This window comes from Antrostomus carolinensis, unplaced genomic scaffold, assembly GCF_000700745.2.
Source record: "Antrostomus carolinensis isolate BGI_N321 unplaced genomic scaffold, ASM70074v2 scaffold43773, whole genome shotgun sequence".
NCBI lineage: Eukaryota > Metazoa > Chordata > Aves > Caprimulgiformes > Caprimulgidae > Antrostomus > Antrostomus carolinensis.
The window spans coordinates 31,243-41,558 of record NW_010305297.1 but is presented as its reverse complement, the minus strand read 5'-3'; the positions used below and the strand labels follow the sequence as shown (position 1 = coordinate 41,558).

General features: G+C 42.5%; 1 protein-coding gene across 1 annotated transcript in view; it reads right to left on the bottom strand.

Moving 5' to 3' along the window:
* Positions 1-249: 249 nt before the first annotated feature.
* Positions 250-10,316, bottom strand: part of TLK2 (tousled like kinase 2) — a 39,725-nt gene continuing 29,658 nt past the window's right edge. Inside the window, 9 exon segments of the mRNA XM_010164744.1 lie at positions 250-698; positions 1,071-1,178; positions 2,160-2,271; positions 3,387-3,525; positions 5,024-5,193; positions 5,685-5,774; positions 6,718-6,809; positions 8,498-8,579; positions 8,957-9,054. Of these exon segments, the coding sequence (XP_010163046.1) occupies positions 525-698; positions 1,071-1,178; positions 2,160-2,271; positions 3,387-3,525; positions 5,024-5,193; positions 5,685-5,774; positions 6,718-6,809; positions 8,498-8,579; positions 8,957-9,054 (1,065 nt within the window). The 3' untranslated portion in view covers positions 250-524.

Here is a 10,316-nt window from a genome sequence, read left to right as displayed (position 1 = left end):
TTTCCCCTCCAAAGGGCAAAGAGTCATATACCATCCCCAGCTGAACCTTGGTGCTTCGAGCTTTTCAGGAGATGTTACCTAAACTTTATTAAAAGAAAAAGAACAATGTTTAAATATCAACACTGGACTAGCCCAGTCTTTTTCCAAAGTCCACATTCTTCATATGAAGCACACACGGCGTCCTGGATTCCCCAAGGCTGCATGTTCAGAAGTTCACAGTACATGGAACCATGTCTTTTTTGTATATTCTTGAGTTTCCCCTCCTTGCTCAGAGCAGCCACCCTTTTGTGGTCATTTACTGGATAAACCTCAAGCCACCTCCTATCCACATGGCTTGGCCTAGATGCCGAAGGTTTTCTTGATGAGAGTTGATGTTGTCATGCTCTATGGATGGAAAAAAGCAAGAGAAAAAAAAGCACCTGGTACAGGCTTCTCGAGACCCTTGCGGATTCCTCTATTCCAAAGCTGTTCCTGTAAGTCTTTTTGCCGGTTTCTCAAGCAGTTTTTTGGCCTATTACTCTGTCTCAGTTTGAAGAGCTGTTATTGGATGATCCAGAGGTTGATGCAATTGCAGCTCCAGCTGGGCTGCTTGTGGATACAGATTTGCGGATGTGAGGCAGCAAGTACGGGTCACAGGCCAGCTGCTGGACATCTATCCGATCCTCCTTTCTGTAGGCCAAACAACGTCTGATAAATGCCTGCAGATACCCCAAAGGCAAAACAAGAATTAGTAGAGGCATAGAAACAGGAAACTTAACTTTGACAGATTAACTCTTTGGGAGCAGGGCCAATCTGACAACTCCAGTGCTGAAATTCCTTCCCCAGTGACCACAGAGACGGCTCAGCTCCTACACCAGAAGCTCATCTTTTATCAGGGGAAAGCACACGCTGCACTCTGCTCAATCCTCAGCCTGATAACTACAACGCAAAGCCATGGCCCACGCTGCGGGAGGCAAGCATGAACCACAGAACTCCTGCTGATTTTAGGGAAAAGCAAAAAGAAGGAACTGCCAGTGCCAACTGCTGACTGACACACACGGTGTGATCAAACTGGCTGCAAAAAGATTTACCTTTGCTTCTGGCGTGACTACTGGCTTTGGAGGGAACTGCACCTCGGTAGCTTTCAGAATTGTGTTCTCTTGCAGAATATCTTGTTGTGACTGGTTGTGACCGAAGGGCTACCAAAAAAATAGAAGACAATTGTTAAAGGTTGGTGACAGGCCTTAAAAACCCAGTAACACTACTGTTTATCATCACTCGACATCAGCATTCTTCTGGGCAAGAAGCCCATGTATGCTGTTGAGGTGCTGCAGATTCCAGTCAGATGAGCAGGACACATTGCTCCCACGCTTAAACTGAACAAGAGACCAAGCTGGAATGTGTCTGGGGTATCTCCGGCTCAGAATGGATCTCCACCTGCTTCCAGACTTCATAGGTCAGCTTCAGCATGTGCAAGAGGGCCTTCATCTGTCTGAGCTGACAGGAGATTCACCCACTTCGATCTTTCCTGGGCTGGTTCCACCATTTGTCTGACTGACAACACTAAGCAACACGGTGTGTTTGCCAGTCCAGGCTTTCACAACACACTGTTACCAAGGACTCATGAAAACAAGAGTTGATGGAACCCTTTTCCTGCTCCAACCTATTTCTTCTGTTGTCATGAAACAAACTACCTTATCTCAGGACAAATCACCTTTTCCTGATCCAGACTCTTCCCTTCCAAAAGCCATCCTTAAAAACTTCCAGAGTGGGTCTTTGTCCCTCCCTTTTTTTCTAACACTTGTAGCTGCCAAGCAGTATCAGGCTCAACAAAGACTTAGTGCATTGAAAGCATCACAAAACAATGCCAGACCAAGAACCTCAGGTGTCTGGCCTTGAACGATCCACTTGTCCTGCCCATAATGGTCTCAGTGGGGACATGGCCAGTGGAAAAAGATGTTCTGCAAAACATCACTTTTGAAGGAAGTGCCATGTAGAGCAAAACACAACCTAGTAAATTCCCCCCACTTCATTAGCATGGACTCTGCCTTGGAAATGATGGCAAGGAAACAAGGCAGAAGCACCCTCTAAGCTTGGGGAGGAGAAGAAAGCAGAAGCCAGGGCTGCTTCCCAAAAGGTTTGGGAATCATCACTAGGAAAGGAGTTAAATGCCTTCTTACCTTTCTGCCATAGAGACACTGATAGAAGATGACTCCCACTGACCAGACATCAACTTTATTTGAAATCTTTGGAGGTTCTTTCCCAACCACAAAACATTCTGGTGGCAAATACCTGATTAGAAGGAAGTGACAACAGGTTATGAGCAGCATCCCCAAATACATTCAATCATGTTCTTTAAAAAGGAAGGAACAAGCTTCTGTGAGCAGATATTGGCTTGGGACTCGAAGAACCCCATTTCATTCCTGTGCATCTTTGGGCCAAGATCACCACTGCACATCCCCTTCCAGGAACAGTGATCCCAAGGACTCCCCAGACACTCATGGTCTGAGCTAGTCAGCACAGTCAGTTTCCTTTCACCAAAGCACATAAAATAATCCCATTTTCTTTTATCTTCAGAACTGGTATTTGTTGTTAAAAGGGCTCAGCCAACAATCCCACAATAGAAACACAGAGCCAAAATACATATTTCCAGAAATATAACCCCAGATGCCACGTCCTAGTTAAGAGACACTCAGCCTTGCTCAAACTACAGCTAGTTTCATTTTTAGGAACAGAACAAAACTGTACAATATAGAATGTTTCAATAAATGTTCCTATACAACAGCTGCCCATAGTGACAGTCTGCAGCTCGGGTAATATCTAAGAATCACACTCAGTGGCACTCACCGTAGGTCTTGCTCTCAGCCATGGGTGATGCAGTGACAACGCTTGGCACTGAGGATAAAGTATTGCTGAAAATCTCTTTCATGTGGCACTTGAAAGTGAAACTCTGGCTACAGACAGCACTGTGAGATTTACAATTTTTCTAAGAGCTAACTATGGATTTTTAACTCCTCATCTGAGTGAAATACACTTTACATCTCCCTGATGTACCTGAATTTCCAAATAGCATAGTATTCTCCTCCTTGCTTAAAGTGTCAGACAGTGCCATTATGAACTGTGATAGAGCAGCCAAGCTCCACTCCAGAGCTCACCATCTCAGCAGCATATAGTTTTTCACCGGGCCCTTTGGATAAGAGATGATATAAACACTAACCCACTGAAAAGTAAAAAGCTGCCAGCCTCCAAAAGAACTGTGTGACAACAAGAGCAGTTTCCAGGGTCTCAAACCTCCGGTGTCTCAAGCTGTCACAGACAATAGCAGCATATACAGAGCTGACATTGATCCCAAGCTGTTTATAACTGTTCTTGATCTTTAACTTGCAAGTGCCCCAGGCAACACTTACCAGTAAGTACCAGCCCCCTGCGATGTCAGTTCCATGCCATCAACAGAGTTGTAGCTGTCATCATCCATGATTTTGGAAAGTCCAAAATCTGTGATTTTTATCTCTCCACATGCAGTACCATTGACTAGAAGAATGTTACCTAGACAGAAGAAGGAAACAGCCCCTTAGGATACACATCTAGCAGGAAAAAAAAATAAGAATGAGATTGCATTGAACTCTGCACGAGAGGACGAGGAATCTACACAGTGAGCTGCAGCAGCCTGGGATAGATGTTTTAACACCCAATATCCTGAGCTTTGGAGACAACTCAGTTCCCACCAAGTGCTACAACTGATCTGCCCGTCCTTGAATGATCCAGTGCCCCAACATTACTTAGGGCTCAGAATCTGGAGGCTCCATTAGCCAAATGATCTTGATGCCCGTGGTGTTTTGACCCCTCCCAAAGGTCCTGTTGGAAGGGCAGGTCAAAAAGGAGAATGAAGGAGAGAAATACACATACACAGTTATGACTCATCCTGCCCAGAAGTCCTGACTTGCCCTGGCCTCTCAACAGCCAGAAACTCTCTTCCTCCTGGCAGTGCTCCCCAGTGGCTTTCTAAGCTCAAAAAGGACAATTACTGCTTAGGCAAGAGTCTTTTACAAATCCATCAAGGATCAAGAAGTCACATCATCACTGTTTTTCTCAAAGCCTACAATAAAGTAGCAGAATCGTGCGTGATGGCAGCGGAAGAATCACAGCTTTAGACAACTGTAGGCAGAGCTCTGCAGCGTGCTCAGACAACATGAGAACAGTCAGCAGCTGGGGGAAGAAACAGGGTCACTAGAACTAGTGCAACAGCACCACCTCCTGCACAGATTCCTCACGCTGATGCAATAAACCACATCACACACCAGTTACACAATGCTGATGAAGTGCCACCAGTACAGGGAGACAAGCCAGGGCTAACTGCTGGAAGAGGTGGCTGAATTTTACTGGACTAAGAAAAAGCTACACAGCCAATACACACATCACCCCAAAAGAGAGCACTGCCATGTTTCCCTTCGTGACTCTGCCCAACGATAAAGGGAAATCTGCAACAACACTTGGAGAAGACCTTCTACATGGCAGATGTTACCGAACTCAAAGGCAGACCTGAGCAAACAGCGTGACTGTACGTCCTCAGCTTTGTGAGCTGCCACACAATACCAAAAACCAACCACTTCCAAGTGAGCTTCTCACACCAAGTTTTCAGGCAGATGATTACAGAAAGAATAAGCCAGAAGAATGGGAACATAAAACTCATTAGTAATTATGGGAACCTTTATGAAGCAATAACAGAAGCTCTCAACAGCAGAATACAAGCAGGACACTAAGAAACCAAACACAGACACTTGGTGGTACAAGGGCTCCTCCTGAACAAGGAGGCCACCTTTTTCCTCGAACATTACTTCCTTGTTTTATGTTGCAATTTGGGGAGACAATACCCTTTTCACAGCATGTTCTATGCATCTTAGGTTTCTTTCTTGTTGCAAGTTAGTTTTCCCAGACACTTTTTGCTCCTTTTTGCTGTCTGACCACAGTAAACTTCCCCGTGTTAGTTATAACCCATTACCTTTAGTTAGCATCCTTAAGCACATCAGTTAATAGCACAGCATACCTGGTTTAAGGTCATAGTGTATGATGGGAGGTTTAATTTCATTTAAGTATTTTAAAGCATTCACAATCTGCATGATAATGGATCGCGCCTCTTTCTCCGACATTAACTTGTGCTGTTTCAGGTAGAAGTCCAGATCATTCCCCTCACAGTATTCTAACACTGTACAAAACCTGAAGGCAAAACAGTAGTTGTTGTAATTAAGGCACCTGATAGAAACCAGAACACTTTGTTATTGCTTGTCTGGGAGACTCATCTATTCGGTCAATATATTAAATTAAGAGTCTTCCGGCCTATTAATCCCTTTCTAAAAATAAGCTCCCAGGAGCACAGTCCTCAATGCTCAATAGTACAAAGGTCAGAGATCCCCCATTAAGTGCTAGACCCAGAAGCAGAAAGCTGTATCAGCTGGAGCATTTGCCCAGGCCAAAAAAGAGTAGGATTTACTAGTAAAGCATCACACCTGACATAATAAGACATACTGGTTTGTGAGCTAGAGTCTCTAGAAAACCAATGTAAGTCAAAACTGCCTCAAACATCTCTGCAGTACAGTCTGTAACATTGGTGTGGACATTCTTTGGTCTCTCCTAGAAAGTTTTAAGAGACCAAATACTTTATTATCTCTAGTGAAAATCAAGTCAAAGGACACAGCAACATAACTTACGAGTCAGTATCCAGCGAAAAGTAGTCATATAGCTTAACTATTCGAGGATGATCCAGTTCTTTGTGAATTCTGTACTCTCTACATGCATGTCTGAAAATAGGAAAGTCTGAGCATTAGTCATACAAGTGACTTAATTCTAAGTTCTGCAGATAGCAAACCCAGACGTACCACACAGCAGTCCAACTTCAATCAAACCCATGCACGTTATTCACACAGCTGAAGAAAAGGCAAGCAAATGAGGAACTACACTGAACAGTTCTTTAGAACCACAGAATCTGAGTGTATCTCAAATGCTGGCAATACTACAAAATAAGTAATCTTGATTAATGGTACTGCTTGCCAAAATAGAATAAACTCATAAAAAAATCGTTAAGGGATCCAAGATAGCTGAATACAAAAATCAGCAAGTTCTCAAAAATTCCATCATGCTCAACAGTCCAACTTCCAGGCCTCAAATTCAGCTTAGTTTGTCCCAGTGACTTGTTGGGAAATGAAGATGACAGCTTTATCTTTGAAACACTATCAGGAAGGCTTGGTTGCCATTCTGCAGAGCTTATCTAATCCACAGCATTAGGGAGAAAGTGTCACCAACACCAAAAGGCTTCTTGTACCACCCTTCTAGGCCATGGCATACATATAGTCCTAATCATTTGTGAAAGGATTCCAGGAAACAGAGGGAAGGACTTCAGGGAGCACAATGCAGGTGTGTACCTGGAATACAGGTATAAACAAATGTCTCCCACGAGAGCAGAAATGAGTCATTTCAGAGAGGAGGAGAGACTTTAGTGCTTTCTTCACAGAGCACTACTGGTGCTTTAAAACCTTGTGCTGTAGTACTTACACAAAACTGTGTGTGTGTGCACATGTTTAAAACATTTCTAATCTGACCATGACTTTTGCAAGAAGCTGTGACAAAGTGGCTTTTGAAATGTGGCAAAACATGAGAAAAAAATGTCAGCTTGTCACAGACACTGGATAACCAAATGTAGGAGGAGTTTGGAAACATGGCTGGCTGCTTTCCAGCCTTACTTACTTGTGATAGTTTTCTTTCTTCTCATCTCTCCAGTTTTTATTTAACTGGTGTATTTTCACAGCTACATATCTCTGTTCTGTTAAATCAAAAGCCTGCAGAGAGAAGAGCTGAAAATCAGTAGGAATCACAACTTCAAGCTAATACTGCAAAAGCAGACAAGCTCTAACAAACCAATATCCCCACCCAGGAAATCAGCATTACAACATACTGAGTGAAGCGCAAACCCACATTTTGATGTAATTAGTTTCACTAATGAAACCAAGCAACTCTGAAAACAATTGAATATTCTATGCTTTGATCTGACCTTCCCCATGGGATCCAACTCTAATGCTGCATTTATTCTGACATTTTACCACCAGAGCTACAATGGGCTCAGAAAGGCCAATTTACCAAAATATAAACAGTTAATCACACTGGGAAAGACTCTCCCATTATTTCCCCAAACCCCCTAACTCATTTTCTACACTCAGTTAAAAAAAAGCCCAAAACATACAGAGGATTTTCAATACTTTGTTTCACACTGGTAGCTTAGTTCTCCCATCTTGCAGCATAATGTTTCAGCTTATTTAGAAATAAGCTGGAGAATTAAATGGCAGACCTGTGTAAGTCTTATGCTGTATTTTTCCCCTCCAGTTTATTTCTATTTAGACAGGTTTTGAAGAATGAACCTCTGGAATTTTACTCTTGGAGAAATGCAGAAATCTTTTATCTTGTCTGAGAGCAGCAACAGCTAATAATTTATAAGACAGGGCAAAATCCTATTGTAAGCAGACAAGGATAATCTCCTTGTGTCCATCTCAAAAGTTGTATACTTAACTCCTAATGCTTAATAGACTGGCCAAGACCTTGGAGAAGAAGGGTTAAGCATTTCTTTGTTTTAATAACGTAGTTACAACTCTTAAGTGTGGGAAGGTATGAAGCATTCATACCCTCTTACTTTCATTTGTGGAGCTCAGGCTTTCTACTTAGTCAGCAAAGCCTCCAAAGAGCAATTCAGAGCACTTACTGCAGCTCACACTCTTTTTTCACTACCTGAACACTCCAGCCCCCCCATGGTTTGGATACCTATTGTTGTACTTCATCAAAATAATAAATTGCTGTGAAGTTTCCAATATTTACATTGACACAGTTATTTTCATTCTAGCCAAATTTAACATTAATTAAGAACTACTGGGTACAGATGAGGAATGTTTAGAAGTGGAAAGACTTTAAGCATAATAGTCAAATAGCAAGCACCAAAGTATCACAGGTCTTGGCCATCAGAGTGCTGACACACAAGTAAACCTCGGTTCCAAGGAAGTCCCAAGACTACACACCCAGTCTGCTACTTCAGAGCGTAAAATGAAGACACACACACACACATAAAAAAGGCTTCTAGCCCCAGGAAATGAGGGCTTTGCTCTTATTATTGGAGCTATTTTCTCTTATTTTCGGTGATGTTCAGACTTGCTATGCCATACTCAGTAAAACTTTGCTACTTAAGGTATTCGTGTGTAGCCCTTGAAGGAAATATAGTGGTTTGCTTCCCTGCCTTGACAAAACTTGGCACAACATTTTGTTGAAACATACATTTGCAGGAAATCTGACCTCTGAGGACAAGGGCAGAACCTAAAAATCTCAAGCCAGCTGTCTAATACAAGCCAGATGCAACACGTTCTTTGTCCTCCCTTCTTCCCTCTACAACCACACACACCACTGAGAAAACAAGTGTAAAAATCAGCTTACTGCAGTATTTCACTGCAGATTCAGATTACACCACAGATTGCCACTTCAAATTTACCTTATATACTTCACTGAAGCCGCCTCTACCCAGAAGATGTAGCAACAAATACCTATCATTTAGCGTTGGATGGTCTTTAAATCTGGTAAGAAAAAACAGAGTTTAAGAACACTGACAGAAATAATGCAACCTACTGCACAATAAATTACAGATAATACACAGCTTAGAAACAACATTTTTACATTAAAACAGAAAAAATATTAAAACTGTGTCAATGACTGACAGATTTGATATGATTTGATCACTTTGCACTGATGAAAGACTATATAATGGTGTCTTGATGCACTTGGAAGCCTTTGTCTTATATGAACTTCAAGCGTTATCAACATGCCACACCCCAATCAAGTGACATATTAAGTTGTAATGCCAATTTAAAAAACATTAAGTGCTTCCCATTATGAAGGGGACAAATAAAAACAAACTCTTTTATGTTCTTGTCCCCGGATCCCATGTGCTTACTGTGAATTATCTTCATTGTGTATCCTTTTCAATTCCCTGATATGTAGATTTCTAACCCTCTCTAGCCGCTCCAGCTCTGCCTGGATCTCTGCTTCTTCCTGTGCAAAGAAAAACCAAAAGGAAAACACAACACTGTGTAAGATAATGCAGTTAACATTTCTGCCTGATTTATGGAAACACAAATATAATCCCACTTGTGAAGAAGTTATTGGTGAATAACTTGTTTTGGAGATTAGAGAGATGGTTAGAGTTGACTAAGAGTCAGGTGGTACGTGACAGGAATGAAAACTGACTGGGCAGCTTTCTTTCCACCTACACACAGACAGGAGCAGACACATCTTTACACCTTCTTGTTTTTAACATTTTCTGCAATTAAGAAGCGCTCTAACTCTGGGTCCTGTTCCTTCCCTGATTAAGTGTTATGCAGCTGTTTTTGTACGAGCTCAGCCTCTGCCAGGACAAGAGAAAGAGGACAGCCCTCAGCAGTACAGAACAGGGATGTCACGATGCCACATGGGGATGGGGCAGCATCCGGAAAGGATGGAGAATGTGAAAGAACAATGTGTGGTCCTATCAGCAGCAAGTGGTAGAACAGGTTAGGTTGCCCAAGGAAGTTGTAGATGCCCTCTCCCTGGAAGTGTTGAAGGCCAGGCTGGATGAGGCTTTGAGCAACCTGATCTAGTGGAAGATGTCCCTGCTGATGGCAGAGGGGTTGGAAATGGATGATCTTTAAGGTCCCTTCCAACCCAAACCATTCTATGATTCTATGAACAGGTCAGAGTGTAACTTGGTGCCATGTGGAAGTTCTGATACTCTGTTTATAAAGTTGGAAGTTCTCGTGCCCTCAAACACGCCACTAGAATTCACATCACTGTGGACAGGGTTACAAACCTCAATTAAATTGAGCGCCTTGAGCAGTATTATTTAGTATATATGACTCAAGGGACATAGTTACCCATTTGTCTTGTGACTCTGTTCCTTCCCTTCGCAACTTGGTCTATTTTTAGGCACAAAGAATGAGCCAGTTTCCAAAAGCGGAGAAGGATAAGCACAGCTTCAGACAATGCCACGATCCCAGAACATTACTTCATTTTCCATTAAGGTCCATTTCCAAATGGATTCCTACGTTTCAGGGTGGCACACTACATGCCAGCATAGATGGACCTGCAATTAATCCACTCTAGCAATGCGGAAGCTGAGGAGCAAGCATGCCCTTAGCATACTCCTGCCCCATATCACTTATCTGTGCTCGTAGGTCAATAAAACACAATGGGCAGAGTGCCAGCAGATTCTATGTGTGTATTAACTTTCCCTGGCCACACTGAAAATAACAAGGAATACAGTAGCATTAATGAGGCCT